The sequence below is a fragment of the Dipodomys ordii genome, unplaced genomic scaffold (genome assembly GCF_000151885.1).
Source record: "Dipodomys ordii isolate 6190 unplaced genomic scaffold, Dord_2.0 Scaffold93, whole genome shotgun sequence".
Taxonomy (NCBI): domain Eukaryota; kingdom Metazoa; phylum Chordata; class Mammalia; order Rodentia; family Heteromyidae; genus Dipodomys; species Dipodomys ordii.
Window position 1 is genome coordinate 3,487,284 of NW_012267309.1, and position 27,552 is coordinate 3,514,835.

General features: G+C 35.8%; 1 protein-coding gene across 1 annotated transcript in view; it reads left to right on the forward strand.

Annotated features, from left to right (window-relative positions):
• Positions 1–27,552, forward strand: part of Ric1 (RAB6A GEF complex partner 1) — an 82,024-nt gene that overhangs the window by 13,718 nt on the left and 40,754 nt on the right. Inside the window, exons 3-7 of the mRNA XM_013026431.1 lie at positions 10,651–10,758; positions 17,463–17,605; positions 17,741–17,874; positions 20,566–20,657; positions 25,175–25,263. Coding sequence (XP_012881885.1) covers positions 10,651–10,758; positions 17,463–17,605; positions 17,741–17,874; positions 20,566–20,657; positions 25,175–25,263 — 566 coding nt within the window. The remainder of the gene's footprint in view (positions 1–10,650; positions 10,759–17,462; positions 17,606–17,740; positions 17,875–20,565; positions 20,658–25,174; positions 25,264–27,552) is intronic.

Genomic DNA, 27,552 nt, shown 5'->3' on the forward strand with positions numbered 1-27,552 from the left:
ATATTCTAAGAAAAAATAGAATGACTACAAATACAAACAAAGCTGTTCAGGGCCAGTTTTATCCAAATATAAGATATAAAATTCAAGTATTTAAAAATCTCACACACTTTAATATAAATGTTTTCATATTTTAAAATTAGTACTATGGGGTTGGGAAGGTAGCTCAGTGGTAGAGTGCTTGCCCTGCATGCATGAGGCCCTGGGTTCAATTCCTTAGCACCACATAAGCAGAAAAAGCTGGAAGTGGTGCTGTGGCTCAAGTGGTAGAGTGCTGGCCTTGAGCTGAAGGGCTGAGGGACAGCGCCCAGGCCCAGAGTTCAAGCCCCATGTCCGGCAAAATAAATAAATAAATAAATAAAATTAGTACTAGTCTTAGTGGTAGTTTAATGAATCTTGTGTTTAACTCTTTTGATAATAGCTGTGTACAAAAGTACCATAAAAAATTGGTTAGCAAGTTCCTGGGACAGTCATATCAAGTGTGATATATTCATTAACTATGTCTAAGAAAAATTTGTAAATTTAAGAATCTGATCATATATTATGTCAAACAAAGAAACAAATCACAAAATATATATAACCAGAGCTATTTAAAACAAAATCACCTGAAGAGAAAGATTCTAGAACAATTTTACCATGGGATTTTATATATGTTATAGGACTACAATGATTTTTTTCTGTTCCTTTAAACCATTGAATTTTCTAAAAAAGATTTGTATTTAATGTGGTTATAACATGAGTGGATTTGAAAATTTCAAAACAAAAACAAAACTCAATTTTCCAAGAAAAGTTACAATTTTTGTTTAAAATAACATTTCATATTATTTAGAATATATTTTGGAAAAGTCTAACCTAAAGTTTGTAGAATAAAGGTAATGAATTCTCAAATAAGCTTTATAGATTTGCCAGATTCTTTAAACAAATAGAATTAATTCAGGTATTAGTTGAATTTTGTAAATTTTTGCGAAGTATAAAAGATGTCTTGATAATTGATTCATTTGGTGACATCTTTATAAAACAATGTAGAAATGATAGGCATTTGTGGTATATTTAAACTTTTTTAATATGAAGCTTAGCATATTTTTTTACTCCAATATTTGGAGACTTTGAAGAAGTGCTGTAATTAATGTCTACTTAATTACAAGTAATTGTGTATTTTGAATCATTGTAGCTAGTTTATTGTTTTGATTTGTTTGTGGCAATACTGGGGCTTGAACTCAGGGCCTGGATACTATCCCTTAGCCTTTTTGATCAAAGCTAGTTCTCTACCAGTTGAGCTACAACCTGACTTTCTGCTTTTTGGTGATTCATTGAAGAAAAGAATCTTCAGAGGGGCTGGGAAGGTGGCTCATTGGTAGTATTTGCCTTGCATACATAAGGCCCAAGTGGTACAGTGCTAGCCTTGAGCTGAAGAGCTGAGGCACAGTACCCAGGCCCAGAGTTCAGGCCCCACAACTGACAAAAAAAAAAAAAAAAAGAAAAAAGAATCTTAAGAATGTTGATGCTCAGGCTGGCTTCTAACTGTGATCTTCAGATCTTAGCCTCCTGTGTGCTTAGTATTACAGACCTAAGCCACTGGCACTTAGCTATGTGCTTTTTTTGGTGGGGGGTGGCAGTCTTAAGCTTTGAACTCTGGGTCTGGGTGCTGCCTCTAAGCTCCTTTTGCTAGTACTCTACTTCTTGAACCACAGCACCACTTCCAACCTTTTCTGTGATTGATTGGAGATTAATTGGAGTCTTATGGACTTTTCTGCCCAGGCTGGCTTTGAATTGTAGTCCTCAGCCTCCTGTATAGATAGGATTACAGGCATGAGCCACTGGCACCTGGCAAAATTGTGTGTGTGTGTGTGTGTGTGTGTGTGTGTGTGTGTGTACTTTTTTTTTTTGGTATCTTTTGGTACTGGGGCTTGAACCCAGGATGTTGCACTTGCTAGACAAGTGCTTTGACACTGAGCCCTTCTAACTGCTTTTTACTGTTGGATTCAGACATGCTCCTACAAATAAAAAGCAATATCAAAATAAATTAAATTTATCTTTATCTATTTTCTATGCAGGATAGAGAAATAATGTATATTGGAGATGATAAAAATGCTGTTTTAAATTCTGTCATTCCTTCTTCATGTTGAGTATTTGAATTCAATACCTGAATTTAATAAAATAGGTACTGCTTCAAAGAAGCATAAATAGTAGTTGAAGGCTGTGGTGTCACATCTGGCAATGAATGACCTTTTTTTTTTTAAAGTTAGACTTTATTTTATTTATTTTTTGGGTGTTGGTAGTGGTGCCTGAACTCTGGGCCTGGGCACTGTCTCTCAGCTCTTCAGGTCAAGGCTAGCGATCTATCACTTGAGCCATAGCACCACTTCTGGCTTTTTCTGTTTATGTGGTGCTGAGGAATCGAACCCAGGGCCTCATACATGCAGGGCAAGCACTCTACCACTGAGCCACCTTACCAGCCCTGAATAACTTCTTTTGATTAATTTAATACTGACAAAAACTTTTCCCATAGAATGGTATAAAAGTTAACTGGCTATATATTTATGTACTAAACTACTTTTTTTTTTTGCCAGTCTTGGGACTTGAACTCAGGACCTGAGCCTGCCCCTGAGCTTCTTTTGCTCAAGGCTAGCACTCTACCACCTGTACCACAGTGCCACTTCTGGCCTTTTCTGTTTATGTGGTACTGAGGAATGGAACCCAGGGCTTCATGCATGCTAGGCAAGCACTCTACCATTTAGCCACATTCCCAGCCCCTAAACTACTTTCTAGTTGAGTTTTTTTTTTCTTTTCTTTTCTTTTTTTTCCTTTTTTTGTCAGTTGTAGGGCTTGAACTTTGGTGCTGGGCGCTGTCCCTCAGCTCTTCAGCTCAAGGCTAGCATTGTACCACTTGAGCTATAGCACCACTTCACTTCTGGCTTTTTCTGTTTATGTGGTACTGAGGAATCAAACCCAGGGCCTCATGCATGCGAGGCGAGCACTGTACCACTGAGCCACCTTCCGAGCCCCTCTAGTTGAGTTCCTTATTCTAGTAAGTTTCTTATAGCTTTCTTCCTCCCCCCCCCACAGAACTTATTTATAAAGTGGAAGTAAAAACATTTCTTCTTCAATTGTTAGGTGTTAATGGTTTTTAAAATCTGAAAAAAATCTTAGCTACTCAGGAGGCTGAGATCTGAGGATTGCAGTTTGAAGTCAGATTTGGCAGGAATGTCCATGAGACGCTGAATCTCCTCTTAACCATCAGAAAACTGGAAGTGGCACTGTGGCTCAAAGTCATAGAGCACTAGCCTTGAGCAAAAAACGCTGGAGACAGTGCCCAGGCCCTGAGTTTAAGCCCCATTGCCAACCAACCCCCCCTTCAACTCCTACTACCTTTCCCTCCCCCACCAAAGTAAATATAAAACTGAAATATAGTGGTCATAATAGTGTGAAGGAAAGCAAAGAGAATAAAAGCTTGCTTTTGATAGAAGTATCTCAATTCCTATGGCCACCTAGCGAAGTAATCAGTATAGTTATACAGTCTGATTATGCACAGAGAGGCCAGTAACTCACCTAGAATCACACACTAATGAATGGCACAGGCAGTAGGATTGAGGTATAAGTACCATACTGCCAAATTCTGGGCTCTTAATCACCAATGCTATACTGCCCAAACACTGCGCCTAACCAGTCATCTACTACTTTGTAATTTATTTAGAAGGTAGGAAAAAGGGAAAAAGGAGAAATGATATGGATGGTTATAAGAATCTTGAAGAACAGAGGCAGTATAATTTAAAGCCCATAGTTGTTCCCGTCTCAAGTATAGAAATACTATTGTATCTTGTTGCTCTTCTCTGAATCTTAGGAGTTCATCGAAGTTTATTTCTAGAGTATCTCAACTTTCCTGTATTATATGACAATGTCTCAACCTTCTACTACTTACATTTTCCATTATACTCTACCTGAGAATGCAGGTCAGATGCTTCCGTGATCTTTAGTAGTTTCCACCTACTGTTGTTTGCTTCTTGTAAGTATATAGTCAGTCTTCCACAGTTGTGACTGACCTATTTAATGACCCTTTCTACTTCAAAGGGATTTTTTTTTATAAATGAGTTTTCTATTTATTTATCTTCTGTAGCTTCATAGACAATGTGCAAATGGGTTGAAGATTGTCTTGTTATGCCAAAGATAAATCAAAATAATTTATATTTAGCTTTAGGATATGTTCATGTTTAGTATTTAAATATAGTTTAGTATTTAAATATAGTTTAGTAGATCTCAAAATTACTAATTATATTGAATTTTTTTCATATTAACTTTCCTTTTTTTAAGACAAAAATCTCTTACCCTGACTGGTGTCAGAGTTTTTAAAGCATTCTTCCTTCCTTAGCCTCCCAAATAACTGACAGTAACTATAGGCTTGTTCTACCATGTCTAGCTTAACCTGGTTAAGGTTCTTTAAAAAAAAGTTACTTAGGGTGTGGTTACTGGTAGAATATTTGCTTACCATGAGGCCCTGGGTTTGATCTTTAGCACTACAGAATTAGAAGAAAAAAAAGTTACTGTACTAAAATTTGGTATAATTATCAAAATTAACAGATAATGTCTACCAATTGTTCACTGGAAGAAAAAAGCAATTCTAAAACAGTAGGTATCAAGACTCAAACCCCTTTCATCACCTCTCTCTTCCTCATTTCTTTCCTTACTAGCTTAGAGGAGATTGAGGTTATCAATATCTAATTTCAGTTTACCTAAAAAAAAAAAAAAGCCTTTTCCTTATAGGAGACTCCTATATAATGGGTCAAGCGCATCCAGTTTCATAATCCAGCTTCAAAGCGTAAAGAGATCTGAATTAAATTGTGGATGTAAACATTTTCCATAACATACATTTGCAGTCGTGCATTACTTACATACACAGTTTTGATATATATATATATATATATATATATATATTCAGATAACCAATACACAAACTATACACACACACACACACACACACATAATATACATATACATATATATATCTATATATATATATTTTTTTTGGGGGGGGGGTCTGGGTGCTGTCCCTCAGCTCTTCAGGCCAAGGCTAATGCTCTATCACTTGAGCCACAGCACCACTTCCGGCTTTTTCTGCTTATGTGGTGCTGAGGAATCAAACCCAGGGACTCATGCATGTGAGGCGAGCACTCTACCACTGAGCCACCTTCCCAGCCCCACCAAACTATATATTTTTATACAATTGAAAGCCCTGTTTATACCAGAACATTGCAAGTACATGAGTAATGCATGTGATATGAATGTTACAATGACTATACCACTACGTGATAGGAAGTTTTCCTTTTACTGATTGCACTTGTTTAGTTGGTTTGTCTTCATTTATTCTTTGTACAGATACCAGATGTTTTTCTTTTTAAAATATTTTTATTTAAGTAGTTCTACAAAGGAGTTACTGTTCAAATCAGTTTATAAGTACAACGAAGCTTGATGGATGTCACTACTTTCATCATTCTCTCCATCTCTCCCAGTTCATCCCTTCCTTCAGTTTTCTTAGTTTCATAGGTTATGAACTGAATATTATGTCTGCATTCTTCCTTCCCTACTTCCTCTCTTCATTCCCCTACCCACCTGGGTTTATTTCTCAAACTAAGAAATTTAATAATATGATTTAATAAACTCTTCCTGAGCCTCAGCTCTTATTTCTGGCTTTTTGGTGGTTCATTGGAGATAAAAGTCTCATGGACTTTCCTGCCCAGGCTGGCTTTTAAACCATGATTCTCAGATCTCAGCTTCCTGAGTAGTTAAAATTATAGGTGTAAGTCATCAGCACCTACCTTAGTTACTGAACTCTTTTTTTTTTTTTTGTCGGTCGTGGGGCTTGCACTCTGGGCCTGGGCGAGTTACTATACTCTTAAAGTTGCTTCCTGTACCTCAAATCCATTAGGTTTTTTTTATCGTGTTATTATTTTGTTTTATAGTCAATATAAGTACTTGAGGTCTCTTTCACAAAAGAATTTATTCTAATAATGCTTGTTGGATTTAATTGTAGAGTAACTTATGTATATCACTTGGTATAGTCCTCCAAAGCATAATTGACATTTGTTAAACACAAATAACTTACTTTTTTTCCTTTAAGACTTCTCTGTACTTTTCATGGTACATTTGAGAATACTATGGGTTGAGTAGTTTATTATTATTATCATTGTTATTTTTATTGTTATTAAAGAAGTCCCATAGGAAATTACTCTCATCAGCATTGTGGCATATTAGATTAGTGTACTACTTGACTTACCCCATAGAAATGCTTCGTCATCGATGCCTTTTATTGGCACGAATACCTTTCCAGAATAGAAAGCTGGAAAACAAAATTCTCAAGCTGACTTTTACTTTTTCCTACATGATTACATTACTTCAAATATATAGTAGTTTAGAAATAAGGAATGAGATTTGGATGGTATTTGGTATATGGTAGTTAGGATTAACTGGTTTTCAGTTTGGGTTCTGTTTTTACTAGCAAAGTCTAGAAAGACCCTTTGAGAATTACTTTATGTATTTTTTGAGTTACTGTATATTTATAAAATGAGAAAATGAAATTATGTGAAGATTCTTAATAAGTTGTAATTGGTCTTGTTATCCAGATTGCCTTTTAAATTATTAAATATAATCTGCCTTTATTGAATATTTAGGACAATTGATATATTTAGAAAGATAATTCTAGTTGTTTAAGTAAAATCTTTACAGTGATAACCAGTTTGAATAATAAGATCTTAAGAAGGTGAAAAAATAAGTGTTTTAGTCCAAAGCAGTTCTCAAAAATTAAGTCTTACAGACTGGTGCCTGTGCTTATGCCTGTAATTCTAGCTATTCTAGCTGAGATCTGAGAATTGCAGTTTGAAGCCAATCTGGGCAACAAAGTCTGTGAGACTCCTACCTCTAATTATCCACCAAAACGTCAAAGTGGTGCAGTGGCTCAGGTGGTACATTACTATCCTTGAACAATAAAGGTCAGGGACAGCATCCAAGATGTGAATTCAAGCCCCAAGGCTGGCATACACACAAAAAAAGAAAGAAAAAGCAAGAAAAAAGAAAAAAAAATAGACTGTTAAGTCATGCATTATTCTATTCCTGAGAACTTAGGTAGCATATTCATTTATATAATACTTGGAAATGCAAATTATTTATAAAAATAAGTAAAGGCGATAAAATCTTAATTACTGACTACTATTTGCATTATCATCATTTGCTTATTTTATTATTGTCTCTAATATTAAAGTCATTGGGAGATCAGGACTTAAATTTGTTATAATTTTTTTTAATACTTCAGTCCTAATAAATGAAAGTATGTAAAGAAAAAATGCACAGGGTTTCCATTTTAAGACAGATGAATGTTATATTTCTATTGAAAATTAACAGAACAAAATATTGAAAATAGCCCCATGTTTAGTGAAATCTGGAGGTATCTCTAACCCTTGAGCTAAAGATAGAAGAATTATGATTTAGGAAGACTTTCAAACCTGACTGAGTACTGTCAGAATCCTAACCAATATGTTATTACATGCATACCACAAAATATGAGTGAGGCAGGGACCAGAGTAGATTTCTTTAAAAATCTTCGTAAGAAATAAGAATTCTTTTGTTTCTACTTCACAGGCAGCAGTAAATACATGTCTGGTTGAATCAGAGAGTTTCTAGAGACAAAATTGGACAGACATAAAATGCTGAAGATAGAAACTAAGTGAAACTTGTCATACTAAGGAATAGTTTAGATTTCCTTCTCTGTATGATTCCAGATTTTTGTTTTTCACTCGTAGATGTACTAGGTAAAAATTAAAGAATGCTTCCTGGGAAAATTGAGTCACTCTAGTACCTATTTAACAGGTACTAATATTTGAAGACCTCAGCAAAAAAGTGGGCTAGTTACAACACTGAAATCCACCAGTTTGGCAAGCCCAACTACACACACAGAGCAGTATTGTCAGCTATAATAGGAGAGATTCCAATGCAAAAGAGACACAAAGTAGAAACTTAAAGAGAACAGACAATTCAGGAGCACAAACATTTGAAGGAAATAATAATTAACCACCAAATATCTAGACAGACATTTGCCTAGGGAAACAAAATAGGATGCTTTTGGGGAGGAGGGGGAGAAGAGTCAGTGAGAAAGTTTTGGAACTGCAATGTACAATAGAAATAAATTCTACAAACAAACGCTATACTCAAAGAAGTCTCCCTGGATATAGAACAAAAGACAAAAATAGAAGAGAAAATTAGAGGTTAATGTGAGGTTCAATATTTAACCTAACAAGAGTTCCAGAAAAAGATATCAGGAAATCAAGAACCTTTTATTATATTAAGGAAATAAAGCATATAAATTTTCTAGACTTAAAGATACCACTAAACTGAACAGATCCAAGTGCCCAGTGCAGATTGTAGGAGTATCATTTTGAAATTTTGGAACCTACCAGAAAGGGGAATATAAGATTGAAACAAGGCAGAAAAGAAAATATGTGAATCATAATGTTATTGAGACTTGGAGATATAGTCCAGTGGTAAAGCACTTGCTTACTGTGTAAGGCCCCATATTCCATCACTGACACTTTCTAAACAGTGTCATGGAACTTCCAAGCCACATGTAAGAATTTAAAGGACATTGAAGTTTTTTGGTAGAGCACTTGCCTGGCCTGCACAAAGCCCTGTTTAGATCCCCAGCAACACTCTCTCTCTCTTTCTCCAGATAGGGTAGCAAATAAGATGCTGAAGAAAAATACATTGGTTTGTCAAACATACCAGAAAGAACACTATGTACTCTTCTGCCTTCAGAGTTTATCAGTATCAACTCTTCCCTATATGCAGACTTTACATTTTTAAGTGAATTCCATCTATACTTCAAACACTAAATGTTTCAGTTTTGTTGTTTTGGCAATACTAAACTCTGAACTTGGTGCCTTGTGCATGCTTGATAGGCACTATATAACTTGAGTGATGCTCCCAGCCCTTTTTGCTTCAGTTATTTTAGAGATAGGGTCTCTCATTTAAGCTGGCCTGTTCTTCCTGTTTATATTTACAGTGCACCTGGGATGGCAAACATGCACTATGTTTTTATTGGTTCCCTCACATCACCTTACCTCAAACTGCCGATCATCTTAATCTCTGCCTTCCAAGTAGATAGGATTACAAGCATGAGTCACGGAAACCAGGCTTCAGTTTTACCTGTAATGTATTTTAAATAAAATACACCATATCCAATACAGTTAACATGAATTTATTTATATGACCAAATTCTTATTTGCTGTTTTTTCCCTAGTTTTCTCCATTTTAAAGTCAGAGCATTTATTTGTTTGTTTGTATGTTTATTTATTTTCAGTCCCAGGGCATCAATACTTGCTCAGCTTGCCTGCTAAACTAGCAGTCTACTACTTGAGCCATGCTTCTAGCTCTAACAGAAAGCTTTCTGTGGGCTTGTTCTTTTCAGAATCTATTGTATTTGGTGAATAGTGTCTTAAATTTTCACTAAAAAGAGACAATTGTGTTTTCTCTTTTTCATAAGCTTTTCATCACTGAATTCTAATTTCCATGCCCATTGCTTTAAAACCAGTTATGCTTGGTGAATTTTTCAGGAAATTCATTTTATAATTTGTCATCAGTAGTTTAAATGTAACTTCTGCAAATTAGTTATTCTTTTTTTGTCATGTTATTTAGACATATTAGTTAACCCAGGTGGCTTAATCACAGCTAACTTAACCATTCTTACATACAAAGAGTAAAATATTCCTGGTTATTGAAATGGTAAGACAGGATGGAGAATAAGACACCACCAAACTTACTGAAAAATAGTACAAAATTAAAGCAAGATGGTTTTTGAGCACTAAAATAATTTGCACACAAACCATAAACCTCAGCTCTTTGCAAATAACTTTAGTATTGATAAATTGAAGAATTGTAGGTAACTAGAAAGGGGAAGTGATATTGACAGGTTTACTGTTGCCAAGATTGTTAACTCAATAGGAGACAGATGGCTATTAAATCCCAACACAGGTATTGAGGAAGAATATAGTAGTGACTAGTAATCAACTCCTGTGCCATGTGGAGATAAAGAATCCAAAACAACTCTTTAGCCCTTTTGAGAAGTATGTGTGGCAACTCAGGTTTGTTGGCATTGATACAGTCACTCTAGTCAGCTATGTATTTAACCACGGACTTTAAATTTTTAGCTATCTTGTTATTTGTTACCAAATAAGTTTATTTAAAACATCTAAATTATAGCCTTTAATCTGACTTCAATTATTATACATACCCAAAGAAGAGAAATCAACAATGAGGCATGGAGTAAGGTAAGATGAGGTAACAGTTTGGATCACACACTATATGGAATGATACTGTCTTGCCATGGTTTCCCAGGACTCTTAGTCATTTTAAACAAAATACCTGTTGATTGTCTTCAGAGTTAATTTTAAGTGTTATTTTGTAGTCTCCACTAATTCTCATCCTCTCAGCATGAGTTACAGTCATTATATGCAGGAGATTAATTTGTGTCTGCTGTAATAGAATTTAAGTCTCTTTTTTCATTTGAGAATAAAGGTCTCTTACTCAATTTTGTAAGTCATGTTGAATTGGGTGTATATTAGCCTCGGGGCAAATTTAACGTTTTTCTCTGTTAACTATGTGCTGTTTTTCTAGGGGAAGTCCACAAATGAAGGGGATGCCTCACTTTAAGGAAGAACAGTGTGCTCCAGCATTAAATTTAGAGATGAGCAAAATATTGGATTTACAAGCGCCCATCATGAGGTACAGTGCCTTGGCTAAACTTGACATTTTCTGATGGCAACAGACAAGTAATTTGATAATCACATGACCAACAGGAAAAATGTTTCTTTTTTATTTAAAAATAACTTTGTAGTGCTAAAAATGCTTGATGAATCCTTAGAAAACATTTTTCTGCATAAATTGTTATAATAGGTTAATAAATTGTTACAATAGGTTAATAAGTTGGCTGTGTCAAATACAATTTTATTTTGAAATGAATGTTAATTAAGGTCTAGAGTTGTTTAAATGATAAAACAATCAGAGTTCCTCAAAAAACAGTTAAAAATCATGTAAGTTGAGAAAAAGAGCAAGTATCTTTGTTTCCAAAGCTGCATTAGGTTTCTGGGAAGCACAAGTACACTTGAAAGAAAGTCAGACTTTCTGATCAAAGCATGAATAAAGATTTTGTGACAAGACAGCCCAAAACACCAGAGTACCAAAACTCTATTTTATATCCAAAGACAGTAAAGAAGTGATCTTATAATTCAACTTTATTTTCCTAATTACTTTGTAGTTGTACATTTTAGTTGTCACTTAATGTAGCAGTATATATATTTATTTTTATTTTTTGTGAACATACTGTACAGAGGGGTTACAATTACATGGGCAAGATAATGAGTACATTTCTTATCAAGCATTGCAGCCTCCTCCTTTGTTTACCCTTCACATCCCTTCCCATCCTACCCCCCCACCAAAGTTGTAAAGTTCGTTTTCGACATGACAACTTGTACTTCTCATTGTTGCAACGGGTCCACCTGTATCCTTAAACGACTTGTTTTTCCCCATCTCCTCCACAAATTATACCGACATTAAATATAGTGAAAGCAGGGGTTATACTGTGGGGGAGGGACATCCAAAGCAACAAAGAAATAATCTTATAAATGCGTTAGAAACAAATGCATGAAAGAAAAAAAAACATTTAAATACATATCTAAGCGTTCATTTTTCTAACATCACATTATCTGACCTTTTTTGCTTGACTCATACATATACTAGATATTGCAAATAAGGGAAACCATGGGACCTATGTTTCTTTGGGCTTGGCTTACTTCACTTAATATAATTTTTTCCAAGCCTTTCTATTTCCTAACAAATGGGGCAATGCCATTCTTTCTGATGGAGGCATAGAATTCCATTGTGTATATATACCACATTTTCTTGATCCATTCATCTACTGAGGGGCATCTGGGTTGGTTCCATATCTTAGCTATGGTAAATAATGCTGCAATAAACATAGTTGTGCTGGTAGCTTTAGTGTGGTCTTGTTTGTAAACATTTGGGTAAATGCCCAAAAGTGGGATTGCTGGGTCATAGGGGAGCTCTATGTGGAGTCTTTTGAGGAACTTCCATACTATTTTCCAAAGTGGTTGAACAAGTTTATACTCCCACCAACAATGAAGTAAGGTTCCCTTCTGTCCACATCCTCTCCAGCATCTGGTGTTGTTAGAGTTCTTGATTTTTGCCATTCTAACTGAGGTGAGGTGGTATCTCACTGTTGTTTTGATTTGCATTTCTTTTATGGCTAGGGAGGTTGAGCATTTCTTCATGTGTCTATTGGCCATCCTTCTTTCTTATTCAGAGAAGTTTCTCTTTAGGTCTTTAGCCCACTTATTTATTGGGCAGTTGTTTCTTTGAGGATTTGTTGTTGGGGGATTTAATTTTTTGAGTTCCAAGTATATTTTAGATATGAGACCCTTGTTCGTTGTAGGGCTAGTGAAGATCTTCTCCCAATCCGTGGGCTTTCTATTGATCTTGCTAGCTATGTCCTTTGGCATGCAGAAGCTCTGCAACTTCATGCAATCCCATTTGTCCAACCTTCTTTGATTTGTTGTTCCGGGTCTCTATTAAGAAAATTTCTGTCTGAGCCAAGGAGACCTAGGGTTTCTCCTATTCCACCCTGTAATGTTTTCAGAGTGTCTGCTTTGACTTCGAGGTCTTTGATCCATTTGGAGTTGATTCTGGTGCGGGGTGATATATAAGGATCTAGCTTTAGTTTTCTACAAGTAGTTAACCAATTTTGCCAGCACCATTTACTGAAGAGGCTGTCTTTCTTCCATTCTAGCAGTATATTTTTTCCATTGTGTAAATGTAAGAACTTAATTTACAGTTGTAAAAAGAATGAGGATATTTTTTTCTGAAAAAGACTTTCCAAATATATTGTTGGATGAAAAAGCCAAGGTGTATATTTATTTTTATTTTTACTTTGTTGGTTGTGGGGTCTGAACTCTGGTCCTGGGTACTATCCATCAGCTCTTCAGCTCAAGATTAGCACTCCACCATTTGAGCCACAACACCACTTCTGGCTTTTTCTGCTTTTGTGGTGCTGTGGAATCAAACCGAAGGCCTCATGCATGCAAGGCAAGCACTCTACCACTGAGCCACCTTCCCAGCCCCAGTGCTGTTTATTTTATTGATTTATTTTTGGTCGGTGATGGGACTTGAACTCTGGGCTTGGGTGCAGTTCCCACGCTCTTCAGCTCAAGGTGAGCACTCTACTGCTTGAGCCACAGCGCCATTTCCAGTTTTCTAGTGGTTTATTGGAGATAAGATTCTCATGGATTTTCCTGCCTGGGCTGGCTTTGAACTATGATCCTCAGATCTCAGCTTCCTGAGTAGCTAGGATTACAGGCATGAGCCACCGGTGCCCGGCTTTGCTGTTTATTTTTAAGAGGGAGAGAATTATTAGAATGTTTCAGGTTTTTTTTAGAAGAATATGTAAATGAGAGATGAGAACTGAGTCTATTGGAGACAGGCTTTGGAAAGGGACTCTACTTTTTAAAAACATTGAGCTATCTGCCTATAAAATGAATATACTGAATTAGCTAAATATAGTAATTGTTTTTTTTAAAGGTCCTTGTGATCTAGTAAATGCTTCTTTCACCATTTATCTTGTTAGAATATTACACAAAATGACACTGGAACAACACTGAATAAAATTGTATGCAGGTGGTGAGCTAGTGGCTGACTCGCTTAGTCCTTTTTATACCTGATTCCCCACATGGAAATGAATGACTTTGTTATTTCTTTAAATGAGATAGGTGTTACAAAAGATTGTGCTTATAATATTTATCACTTTAAAGGATCTCATTACTCTAGATTTTTGTTATTCAGTGTGGAAATCTTTTCAAGAATATGACTTAATGCCAAAGTAATTTTGAATGTTTCTAGGTAACCACCAAGGTGAAACTTAGAAAATTGGCTCTTTGCCTCCATCTTGTGGTAAATGTAATTATGGCATATGGACATAGGATAGAAAATGAGCTTTTAGAAAAAGAATTTCCAGGGCTATGGCTCTAGCTCAATAAGTAGAGCCTGTGTTTGTGCTCTAAGCCCTTGGTTCAGTCTTGAACCAAGGGGGGGAAAAGGAATTTTTGCCACAAGTTTAACATATTAAGTAGAAGGTTCTACAAATATAAGTGATTAGAAACCTTAAGATTTCTTTTAAAATTCTGATAAAATAATGTCACTTCAGAGTGATGTTATTAGTAACTATAATACATACTTGCTGGAAATTCATTTGAAATATTCTAAAGTTAGAAATAATGAAGCTGAGTGTCAGTAGCTTACACCTGTAATCCTAGCTGAGCCTAGTCAGGAGATCTGAAGACTATGGTTTGAAGCTAACCTAGGCAGGAAAGCTTGTGAGACTCTTATATCCAATTAACTACCCAAAAAGCTGAAAGTGGGACTGTAGTTCAGGTGTTAGAGTGCTAGCTTTGAGCAAAATGAGCTCAGGGACTGGGACAGCACATGAGTTCATGTCCCAGGACAGGTACACATACACACACAGAAAGAAAGAAAAGAAAGGAAAGAAAGAAAAAAAGAAAGAAAGAAAGAAAGAAAAATAGTTACATTGTTGGAACAAAATGGCTTAAAAAAAACTTACTTAAGCTGGTTGCCAGTGGCTCACACCAGCTGTAATCCTAGCTACTCATTGCCGTTCAAAGCCAGCCCAGGCAGGAAAGTTGGTGAAACTCTTATCTCCAAAAAAACCAGAAAAACCAGAAATGGCACCGTGGCTCTAGTGGTAGAGTGCTCCCCTTGAGCTGAAGAGTTCTGGGACAGCACCCAGGTCCAAAGTTCAAGCCCCCCTACCGACCCCCCCCCAAAAAACCCCAAAAGACCCAAAACTTACTTTAAAATACTGGAGACTTAACTCAGGGGTCTCAAGTTGGATCCATATCGCCATCCTTCTGCTTTTAGTTGAGATAGGGTTTCACTAATTTTGTTCAGGCTGATTGCAAACTGTGATCCTCCTGACTACCAAATAGATACATTTTAATTTTGATTAAGGATTAATGTTAAATATCTAACTTTAGTTATTAATTGGAGATAGATAATATTTAGGAAGTAAAAATTTATAATGCCATATCTTCCTCTGTTTTGGGCATTTTAGAGCACCTTGTAGTAGATAGAGTTCAATATTGGTTAAATATTAAATATAATTGCATTTTGAAATGATTTGATAAAAGCATATTTGATTAATTATAAATATTATTCTACTTTGAAGTATAAATGAAAACATAAATATTGTACTTCTTTCTCATCATGTTAAATTTTTTAAAATTCAACTAAGATCCTAAATTTAAAATGTACTCACAGATTTGGGACACTAAATAGTTGTTAAAAATCTCATAAAGTCAATGATTGAAGAGCCTCTCTAAGGATGAAATTTAGATTACATATACTGTATTTTCTATGCATGCACTACTAAGGATGATATTCACAATATTTAAGAACTAGTATAGCATTAAAAGACAAGGGTTTTTAATCTTGATATGCAAACCAAGAATTAATCTGTTAAATAAAATCTGTAAATTAATCTGTAATTAATCTGTAAATAAAATACCTTTTCACATAGATGATTTTGTTGTTGTTGCTGGCAGTACTGGTCTTTGAAGTGACAACTTTCTACTTGCTAGGCATATGCTCATGGCTCTCTTGAGCCATGCCTCTAGCCCTTTTTTGCACTGGTTCTTTTTGAGATAGGAGTCTTTTTCTCCTGCCCTGCTCTGAATCATCATGCTCCTATTTATGTTTCCTACTATAGCTGAGATGACAGATACATACTACCACACCAATTATTTTTCTGTTGAGATGGAGTCTTTTTTCTGTTGAGATGGAGAGGTTTTTTTTTGTCTGTCTGGTTTGAACTTGATCCTTCCACAAAGGTGGGATGCACCTGTACTACAATCCAGCCACTGATTGGAAACTTTTTGCGTGGAATGGCCTCAAACCTTGATCTCAGCCTCTCAGATCTCTCTCCTGAGTAGCTAGGATTAATAGCTTGAGCCACTGGCAACTGACTGAGATAGCTTCTTTATCATGCTTATCACAATTATTTAAAGTCATTGTCTACTAATTCCAACACTAAGATTATCTTTTAATGGGTTGCTTATATTGATAAATTTTGTTTTCATTTGATTCTGGGTTACATTTTCCTATTTACTTGTGCATTAGGTTGGGTTTTTTTGTTGTTGCAGCATTGTCATAACATTGTATAGTTTATAATAGTGTATAATCACTATATATGGCAGAGCTACTTTTATCAGATAGTATGGGTATAGACAATATATATATATATATATATATATATATATTGTCCATCATGGGGCCTGAACCCTGGGCCTGGGTGCTGTCCCTCAGCTCTTCAGCTCAAGGCTAGCATTCTACCACTTGAGCCACAGTGCCACTTTGATTTTCTGAGTGGTTTATTGGAGATAAGGGTCTCATGGACTTTCCTGCCGGTGCTGGCTTTGATCCAGGATCCTCAGATCTCAGCCTCCTGAGTTTCTAGGATTACAGGCGAGAGCCACTGGTGCCTGGCTTAGACCATATGTTCTTTTTTTGTTGTTGTAGTTTTTTTTTTTTGCTTATGTGGTGCTGAGGAATCGAACCCAGGGCCTCATGCTTGCAAGGCAAATGCTCTACCACTGAGCCACCTTCCCAGCCCGACCATATGTTCTTTAGATAGTTTTTCTGTTTTCCTTTTGAAGTTATCTAGCACTTATTCTGCTGCTTCTGTTTTTGAGACTAGGTCTCACTGTGTTGACTAGGTTGATCTCAAACTCCTGAGCTCCAGTGATCCTCTTAGCATGAGTGCTAGAATTGCAAGCATGTGCTGCCATACTTAGATCTCATTTTCTGTTTAATTTACTTTTTCAGTTTTTCTAGTTTTTAACCTGTTTCATCAAAATTTTTTTAAATTTTATTTTTTTTGGGCGGTCCGGTTGTGGGGCCTGAACTCTGGGCCTGGGTGCTGTCCCTCAGCTCTTCAGCTCAAGGCTAGCACTCTACCACTTGAGCCACGGCACCACTTCTGGCTTTTTTCGTTTTGCTTATGCGGGGCTGAGGAATCAAGCCCAGGGCCTCATGCATGCAAGGCAAGCACTCTACCACTGAGCCACCTTCCTAGCCCACTGTTTCATCAGATTTATAACTCTTTGTCTGCCTATATAGTCTTCTCTCAGAATGTGTGATTCTAGATGAATTATACATAGCTACTAAATAGCTAACAGTTAAATTGCTGATAAGTGAAAACATTTTTGATTTTGTGATCTTTGCATGTGCCTTTCAAAAAAACAGTTTTATCTATTTCTTTTGCATTAGCATTTTCTGAAGCAATCATTTTCAAACTTATTGCTGTCTTAAAATTTAATTGACTAAAGTTTCTTGCTTCCCTACAGTTTGCAGTCTGTACTGGAAGATCTCCTGGTTGCTACTTCTGATGGATTTCTTCATCTTATTCACTGGGAAGGAATGACAAATGGAAGGAAAGCTATTAATCTTTGCACAGTACCCTTTTCAGTTGATCTACAGTCATCTAGAGGTAGTTATACTTTCTGCATGAGATAGACCAGTTTAAAATTTGACATAATCTAGTACTAACAAACTTTATAAACAGAAATGTGGGATAATATTATAGTTAAAATTCTATTTTGTGTATTTGTGTTTTCATCAGTAGGTTCATTCCTTGGCTTTACAGATGTGCACATCAGAGATATGGAATACTGTGCCACACTTGATGGGTTTGCTGTTGTGTTTAACGATGGTAAAGTTGGATTTATTACACCAGTATCGAGTAGATTTACTGCAGAGGTAAGGCTTATTTACTTCATTTATTTTCCTTATTTTTCATTTATTTTACTATGTAAAATCAAGCCCATTCCTAGTTTCTTTATTCATATAAGATTTGGGGGTTCTTACTAATTTTTAATGAAATTATTCAGATGAATTTTTATTGTAGTACTGACTCTATGCTATGGAAAATGTCTATTTACTTTCTTTTTTTCTAATCTCAATGCCCTTGTATATCCTTCCCAGCTTATTCAACAAAACACTTTTTTTTTTGTCTTTTTGACAAAGATTTAACACAAGGCCTGTGCTTACTAGGCAAATATTCTACATTTGAACCACTCCTCAAGTTGTTTTGCTTTAACCATGCTTTTCAAGTAGACTTTTGATGTATTTACCTAGGCTGGCTTTAGAGTACGACCTCCTACCTTTATCCCTCGAGTACCTGGATTACAAATGTAATTGTAATGCCCTGCAAATTATTATTGTAAGTTAGTACTTGTTGTTATATTTTTGTCAGTATGAGAACCCTGTTAGTACTTGTCCCATGAGTATCTTTTGATTATTTGTTTCTTTTCTATAGATTTTCTTTTCCCACGTACTAGGAATTAATAATGATTTTATTCTCTAAATTTGCTTAGTTTTTGTGTACTTACCCCTTAACCCCAAACTACCTGTCAGTTGTGCAGATATTCTCTCAATTCTTTTAACTACTTTAGTGTTCTACCTGTTTCATCTTGAAATTTTTCTAAAAGCCCTCTGATCTGTTACAAAGTAGACTGGAAGCTTAACATATATAAATCTTTAACATGGCTATCTTATCTACTTTATCATCATCCTGAGGATTCTCTTTACTCTTTTATTTGTATAGAATCTTTTGATACCTAATGATTACTAATATATGGTAGTTAAAAATATGTTTTGCTGCTGTGACAGAGATATTTGTTCTTTACTGTGATGAGTGACAGGAGTTGTTATTCTCTCAATGAACTCCACTCCCTTTCTTTTCTTTCCTTCTCTACTTCTTACTTAGTCCACTCCTCTTCTGTCTTGTCTGTCACTTGTCTCCAGTGTTCCCTGCAAAAGCATTTTGCAAAGGGTACTGGCTACCCCATTATCTGTGGTTTGAATTATGGAAAAGTTAGGGTCGGAGACCAAATTCAAAGTGTGAACTTTGTCTTTTTTTGGATTTTCCAAGTTTTTCTGAGAGGAAAATATTCAGTTCTCTGTTAGAATGCAGGTGAGACTTTTTCATAGTTGTTCACCATTGGGAATGTGTTCTGAGAGGACCCAACTACTTTTTTACATAGGCTTTGAACCAGTTCTACTTCTTTTAGTCCAGACTTCTACACATAACTGTAATTCCTAGTGCTTTTCTGTATCTGCAATGAAACTTAGCTATTTCTCAACCTTCTTTACTGCCAGTTAAGAATTTATCCTATATGCTTACCAATTTCCAAAACTGTCTAATGCTTTGCCCTTTCCCCTTCTTTGTCAGGTTATACTTTTAAAAAATTAAATCTTTTCTGCTAAAAGAAAAGTTGGAGCTTTAGAAATCTGAGAAATTGAAATATTCATATTTAGTGTGTTCCTTCAAGTTTTAAATACCTTTCAAGTTTTAGGAACTTTTTTGTCACTTTGCTTGGTATTTTCTTTAATATCCCTAAGAAATCTTTTCTATAATGTATTTTGTTCAAATACTAGGCCCTGAATAATATAGATGAAATAACTATCAGCATATATAAAACAATAAAAACAAACTTTGAAAAATTATCTTTTGTATAAAATTTACATGTTTATAACAAATGTTTATACTGAAAACAAATATTTGGACCGAAAAAGTGATGAACACTTTTGTAATTATTTTATAGACTTAGTACAGAAGTATTATCAGCATTTATTAGTATGTGATTAAAGAAATTTTTAGTAAATTAGGAATTTAAAAAGTATAAAAAGTAGATTGACATTATTGTTACTAGTACAAAGTATAAATTATAAGAAGAAATAGAGACATAAGTTAAAATATATAGGCTTTGCAACTCACCTGTTCAGATAATTAATTTGGGCACCAGTGGCTCATGCCTGTAATCCTAGCTCTGAGGAAGCTGAGCTCTGAGGATCATGGTTCAAACCTAGCCCGGGCAAGAAGGTCTGTGAAACTCTTCAATTAGCCATCAGAAAACCGGACGTGGCACTGTGGCTCAAGTGGTAGAGCATTCACCTTGAGCTGAAGAGCTCAGGGACATTGCCTAGGCCCAGAGTTCAAGCCTATGATGGACAAAAACAAACAAAAACCCCAAAACAACTAGATAATTAAGGGAAAGGCTGAGAACCATAAAGCTGGAGAGAAACTTTAAAAAAAAGATGTTGGTAGGTGGTTTTATAATTATAAGCTCATTTAGATTCAAGCTGTATGACAGACAAAAAAAGTTCATATCATTAATAAGTTATCTTCATTCAGTGTAAGCTTAGAGAGCTAATACATGGTTTTTAGTGTTTTATAAGTGGAATAGCATAGGATGGGCTTATTTGGTAATACATATCACCCTGACTTATAGAGAACTTGACATTTTAAAGTAGAATACTTTGATGATAGTCCTGATGGTAGTCTCTGCAGACAAAAGCAAATGAAAACTCATGAAATTGTTTCTTTATTGCAAGAGAGTTAGTTTAGGGAAATAGTTTTTAAACTTTAATTGCTTTTCTTTATTCTAGCAGCTTCATGGAGTTTGGCCACAAGATGTTGTTGATGGAACGTGTGTAGCAATAAATAACAAGTATCGATTAATGGCATTTGGATGTGCAAGGTAACTGATGTAGACTTGTATATATGTTTTTGTTTGTATTTTTATAGCAATAAATAACAAGTATCGATTAATGGCATTTGGATGTGCAACGTAACTGATGTAGACTTATATGTTTTTGTTTTAATTTTTAATTTACCTTTTTTGGGGTACAAGTCCTGGGGCTTGAACTGCCTGGGCTCTGTCTCTTAAGTTTTTTTTTTTTTTTGTCTGGTCATGGGGCCTGAACTCTGGGCATGTGCACTGTCCCTCAGCTCTTCAGCTCAAGGCTAGCGCTCTACCACTTGAGCCACAGCGCCACTTCCGGCTTTTTTCTTTTTGCTTATGAGGTGCTAAGGAATCGAACCCAGGGCCTCATGCATGCAAGGCAAGCACTCTACCACTGAGCCACCTTCCCAGCCCCTGTCTCTAAGCTTTTTGCTCAATACTGGTGCTCTACCACTTGAGCCATAGCTCCACTTCTGGCTTTTTGGTGCTGAATTGGAGATAGGAGTCTTATGGATTTTCTTGGGCAGGCTGGCTGCCATTCTCAAATCTCAGCTTCCTGAATAGTTCAGATTAGAGGCATAAGCCACCAGCGCCTGGCCTGAATTTGTAATAGTTATTGCCAAAAGTACTTTTTTTAAAACTTGAAATACTTAATATACTTGTAAGCTTTATCATAATTTATAATTTGTAAACACTGTCACAATTTATGAAACCCCATAATATAATTGTGAAGGTATTTGATTAAATTGTAACAAAGTTAAAGGGCAGATTTTTAGAGGTAAACAGTTCACTTTGCAAAAGTTAGCTTTTCTCCAGCTTGTACAAAATTTAGTTACAAATTAAAAAGAATAAGTCAGTAAAAATTTAATCTTTCTTTATTGTTAAGAAGATTTGGCCAACCACCATTGGCTTGCTCCTGTAATCCTAGCTATTCAGAGGCTGAGATATAACGATCACATTCAAAACCAGTCTGAGCAAGATAGTGTGTGTGACTATCTCCAATTAATAACCAAAAAGCCAAAACTGAAACTGTATCTCAAATGGTGGAAAGCTAGCCTTAAGTGAAAAAGCTAAGGAAGAATGCTCTGGCTTTGAGGGGTTTTGTTGTTGTTTGTTTACTTACTCATTTTTATTGGTCATGAAGCTTGAACTCAAGGCCTGGGTGTTGTCCCTGAGCTTTTTTGCTCAAGGATAGGTCTCTACCACTTTGAGCCACAACACTACTTTGATTTCCTGGTAGTTACTTGGAGACAAGAGTCTCATGCTGGGAGAGTTGGAGGTGCAGGGTGGGGGTGGGAGCTGGGAATGTGGCTTAGTGGTAGAGTGCTTGCTATAGCTTGCATGAAGCCCTGGATTCTATTCATACACAGAAAAAGCTAGAAATGGTGCTGTGGCTCAAGTGGTATAGTGCTAGCCTTGAGCAAAAGGATGTCAGGGACAGTGCCCAGGTCCAGAGTTAAAGCCCCAGGACTAGCAAAAAAAAAAGGCTCAGTGGTAGAGTGCTTGCCTTGCATGCATGAGGCCCTGGGTTCAATTCCCCAGCACCACATAAGCAAAAAGAAAAAAAGCGGAAGTGGCGCTGTGGCTCAAGTGATAGAGCGCTAGCCTTGAGCTGAAGAGCTGAGGGACAGTGCCCAGGCCCAGAGTTCAGGCCCCACGACTGGACCCAAAAAAAAAAAAAAAAAAGTCTCACAGAGTTTCCTTCCCTGACTGACTTTGAACTGCAATACTCAATCTCAGCCTCCTAAATAGCTAGAATTATAGGTGTGAGCCACCAGTTCCTGGCTTATTTTTGTTTTTGCCTAGTACTGACCTAAAAAGAATAAAACATTAGAATAGTTTTCCTGTTTAAAAATAATCCTTTTGGGGCTGGGAAGGTGGCTCAGTGGTAGAGTGCTTTTCTCGCATCCATGAGGCCCTGGATTTTATTCTTAGTACCATAAAAACAGAAAAGACCGGAAGTATTGCTGTGGCTCAAGTGGTAGAGCACTAGCCTTGAGCTGAAGAGCTGAGGAATGGTGCCCAGGCCCCGAGTTCAGGATCCATGAGCAACAAAAAACAACAACAACAAAAACCTTTTGAGATATTTGTGTTTATATTGCTTTTGAATTGGTGGCTCTGCTTTAGTTAATAAAAAAAAAAGCATTTAAAGTTCACACATAAAATCAGTTTAATTGCTTCCATCTCATTATCATGAGGCTTTAAAAATAAAGTGAAAGCTGTATGTGGTGATGTATGCTTATAATTGTAAAATTTAGGCAACTGAACCAAAATGTTCCTGAGTTCTAGGCCAACCTAGGCTACATAGGGAGACCTTGTCTCAAAAATAAAGTAAAATGGAATAAGATTATTAATTCAGCCAATATCAGTGTACCCATTATATGTCAGGCTCAGTTCTGAACACGTGGGATGCTTAAAAAACAAAGACACTTGACTTTGTTCAGCTTATATGTTAGTTCAAATAGAAATATATATCAGTCAGTTGTAATAATGCCTTGTAATATAGTATGTATGTGTGTTTATGTATGTATATGGTGCTTGAACTCTATCACTCTTGAACTCTATCACACTTGAACTTTCACTTGAACCATGCCTTTACCCCATACATTAAATTTTAAAACTTCTTTAAATATAAAATTTTATTTTGCTTTCAAAACAAGATTTTGTATTCTGTTAAACATATATCTAGTATGTTTTCCTGCCACATAATATTGACCCAAGTATCAGAATTGTATCTTTTTTTCTTTCTTATTTTTTTTGGCAGAGAAGAGACAGTTGTAGGGTTTAAACTCAGGGTCTTTGTTTGCTAGGCTGGCACTCTAGCACTTAAGTCCCACCTCTAATCCTGTTATTGTTGAGATAGTGTGTCACAATTTTTTCTCCCCAGGATTGGCTCAAACCGTAATCTTCCTATTCTTAGAGCTTATAGGCATAAGCCACTTGTGTCTAGCTTCAGGGTTTTTGTTGTTGTTGTTGTTGTTGTTTTGCTAGTTCTGGCGCTTGAACTGAGGATATGGGCACTATCCTGACATTCTTTTGCTCAAGGCTAGCATTCTACCACTTGAGCCACAGTGCCACTTCTGGATTTTTCTGTTTATGTGGTACTGAGGAATCAAACCCAGGGCTTCACGTGAGCTATGCAAGCATTCTACCACTGAGCCACATTCCCAGCTCTCAGGTTTTTTTTTTAATTAAGTTATATACAAATTATAAATCACCACCTTAGTTATACATTCAATAATCTATAAAGTGTATGCTCTTTCACTTATTTTCTACTACATATTACCTGTCACCAGGCAGTTAAATATAAAAATACAAGTAAGATTAATTTAGTGTAAGAAGGAAAAACATTCCTTTGTATGGATTTAATTCAGTCACATTCAGAATTTTAAAATACATGTTTGTGAATACATTTTGGTCAAGTACTGAGGGCTCACACCTGTAGTCCTAGCACTCAAGGTCTCAACCTGGAGGATCTTGGTTTAAAGCCAGATCCCAGGCAGAAAAGTCTGTGAGCCTCCATCTCCAGTAACCCACAAAATACCAGGCTGGAAATATGGCTCAAGTGATAGAGTGCCAGCCTTGAGCAAGAAAGCCAAGTGATAGCAAGAGGCCCTTCAAGTTGCTTATTGTCTTCCTTCTATCTAACTCACTTGGGGAAACAGAATATGCCTGTGTCATTAAAAAAAATGTTGAGGAAGCCAGCTAAAGGTGGTTCATACCTATAATTCTAACTATCTGGCAGGCTGAGGTCTGAGAATTAAGGTGCCAAGCTCAGCCTGGGGAGGTAAATACATGAAACTCATCTCCAATTAATCAGCAAAAAGCCAGAACTAGAGGCATTATTCCAATTGGTAGAGCACCAGTCATGAGCAAAAAAGCCAAGTATGAGGTGCTCGAGTTGAAGCTTCAGTATTGAGAGGGGGGGAAAATGGTTGAGGAATAGTTTTTTCTTCTTCTGTGTATCTTTAAACACAAGACAGGGTTTTACTAGTGATGCTGTCTGGGACTGGAACTTTCTTTGGGGGAATTTTTGAGTACTGATACAGTTTGAGCGGTTCACATCAAACAGAATAGCAGTACTAATGTACTACTTACCTGCTAGGCAAGTGGGTTTTTTGAGATAGTGTCTTACTTCCTACTTGGATATAGTTGTGAACCATGAATGCCTATGTTAGGCTTCCCAATGTTGCTGAGATCACAGGCACTTACTACCACATCCACCTTCCCTCTGTGGAGATGGAGTCTAACAGACTTTATTGCCAGGCTGCCTCAAACTTTGATCCTTCTACTCTCTGACTACCAAGTATCCTGGATCACAAGTATGAGCCACTAGCACCTGGCAAGAATTTCTGGGATAATGAAATGGTTATACAGATTATATATGTATTCAAATGTATGAGATAACTGCAAATTACATGCAAAATGATTTTATTGTATTTTACCTTCCTACCAGTAAAGCAGAATTCTCATAATATAATCCCTCTATTTGTATTTGTCTTATTTCATTAAAAGTAGTTTTGTTTTCACAGTGGTTCTGTACAGGTTTATACAATAGATAATACCACTGGAGCTATGCTGCTGTCTCATAAGTTAGAGCTTACAGCAAAACAATATCCTGGTGAGTATTTTTAAAGCATTTTTAATGTAGTCCTCTCTTTTCTGTATTGTATACAATCTCCCCTTAAGCAAGGATGTCTGAATGCTCAGACACGCTTTGTCAGATACACACCTATTATATATAAAGTTTTGATTACAAATTAGGCATAGTAGGAGTTACTCTGATTTGGTCATTCATTACACATTGTAAACACATATTGAATTGTCACCCTGTACCCCATAATTCTATGTAATTAAAATAAAAAATTAGATATAATAAAAGAGCAATTATATTATAAAGATTATGTGAATATGGCCTGTCTTTTTTCTGTCTCTCTCAAAGTTAATTTTTATTTTGTTTTTAAGAGCGTGTAGGTTCTTGGCTATATATACTGCTCTGAGATATTGCGACTTAGTATGAGAGTTACCTGTTTTTCTTTTTTTATGTTTTGTCCTGGTGCTTCTTTTGCCTCCTTACAAATGTTTACTCTATATATGTTCTATTGAATATCTTATTCCAGCAATTGAAAACTTGCTGATGGATGGCCTTTCTCTTTGATCCACTTTTTCACCTCTACTAGAAATGTGTCAGTAGCTGCTTTATTGGCAGACATACTGTCACCCATAATACTGTTATGTTTTTCAGTTCACAATAATTCCCAAGTCTGTGTAATCATCTCTTAAATGACTTAGTTGTTTCAGAGGATTCTTTGTCAGTCTTTTCAGTGCTTTCTGGTGCAACATCTTGCTGTCAGTCAACATGTTTTTGATTCATATCTTTCACCCTTTCAATGATTAAAAATACATTTATTTCACACTGTGGCCATAATGTTTACAGCTTAAAGTACAACAGCAAAACTTTTTTTCATAGCAATTTCATACAGAAGATTAATTCTTACCATAGATCTTAGCATACAACTTTCTCTTTTCTCAAGAACTATCTTGTCACTTAAAGAAGCATTTTGTAGAAACATTAGAATTTACAGGTATAGGTAGAAACTTTGAAAAGAGACTTAGGGTCATAGCAACTAGGAGAGAGATTTGACAAATGGGATTACATCAAAATAAAGTTTTGCACAGAAAAGGACATCATGGCTAAGCTAGAAAGACAGCCAACAGACTGGGAGAAAATTTTCACCAGTAATACATCCAATAAAGTATACACTATGGAAAATGATCTGTATAACTTGTGGGCAGGAATGAGAGGAAAAACTAGGGGAAAGCTGAGGCAAGGGTGACATTGTCCAAAATAAGTATTGTATTCATTATCTGACATGAAATGGTAAACCCCTCTGAACAACACTTTAGTAGTAACAATAAAATTACATTAAAGAAATAAAAAAGTAAATGATTTTTAAAGTGCATATGTCAGTTTGCTTCTTTTGTAACTTGGTTCTTTGTTTTCTTGCTCATTTGTTAATGTGTTTTAGGATTTTTGACTGAGAGCTGATTATGTATTTTGAAAAGATATTTGTATGAATGCTTTGGGTTCCTGATTGCATTTTGCTTCTTCCAGAGAGACTTTATATTTCTGCTGATCACTGGAACTCTTTGTTGTATTCTGTTTAAGATTTTTTTTTAAAAAAGATTTTTTTGGTTTTTTGAACCATCCTCATTACAAACCAAGATGAGGGCTGATTTATGGCTTGGTACTATCAGGAGAACTTCAGTTTCTTTCCATATATAGAAACTTGGAAATGTTGATATTTCTTTCCCTTCCATATAACAAGTTTTTTTTCCCTTTTATACAATGGATGTTAGCCCTTCACAGCTGAAGTTTTTATAGACTTCCTGCTTTAGGTTTAAGCTCTTCTTCCTCTTCCATTCATGTGTGAATCATCAGAGGTGATAGTAAAAGTTTGCCATTTGTCAGATCAGTCCAAGAAGAGAGTGCTCTGTCCCAGTGTTTTTGGTTGTTTTGAAGTATTTATTTTCTTGAATAATCAAAACATTCTTTATTCTTAGTAGTTTCAGTGTAGAGAATCATTTTGGGTATAATTTGATGCACTACCAAAAACAGGAAATTTTCTCCTTACAATTTTATCAATCATGCAGTGTAAAGTTTATAAAGGCTTTATATGTTTTTCTCTAAGCATGGTGCTTATTCAGTTTTATCTTAATTTTATAAACACTAATTCACATACAACCAAAGAAACAGCTTTCACTTGTAAATCACTTATACACTGTTTTTTTTTCTTTTTTTCTTTTTTTTATTATTTTTTTTAATTTTATTTGTGAACATACTGTACAGAGGGGTTACAATAACATGGGCAGGATAATGCGTACATTTCTTACCAAGCATTGCAGCCTC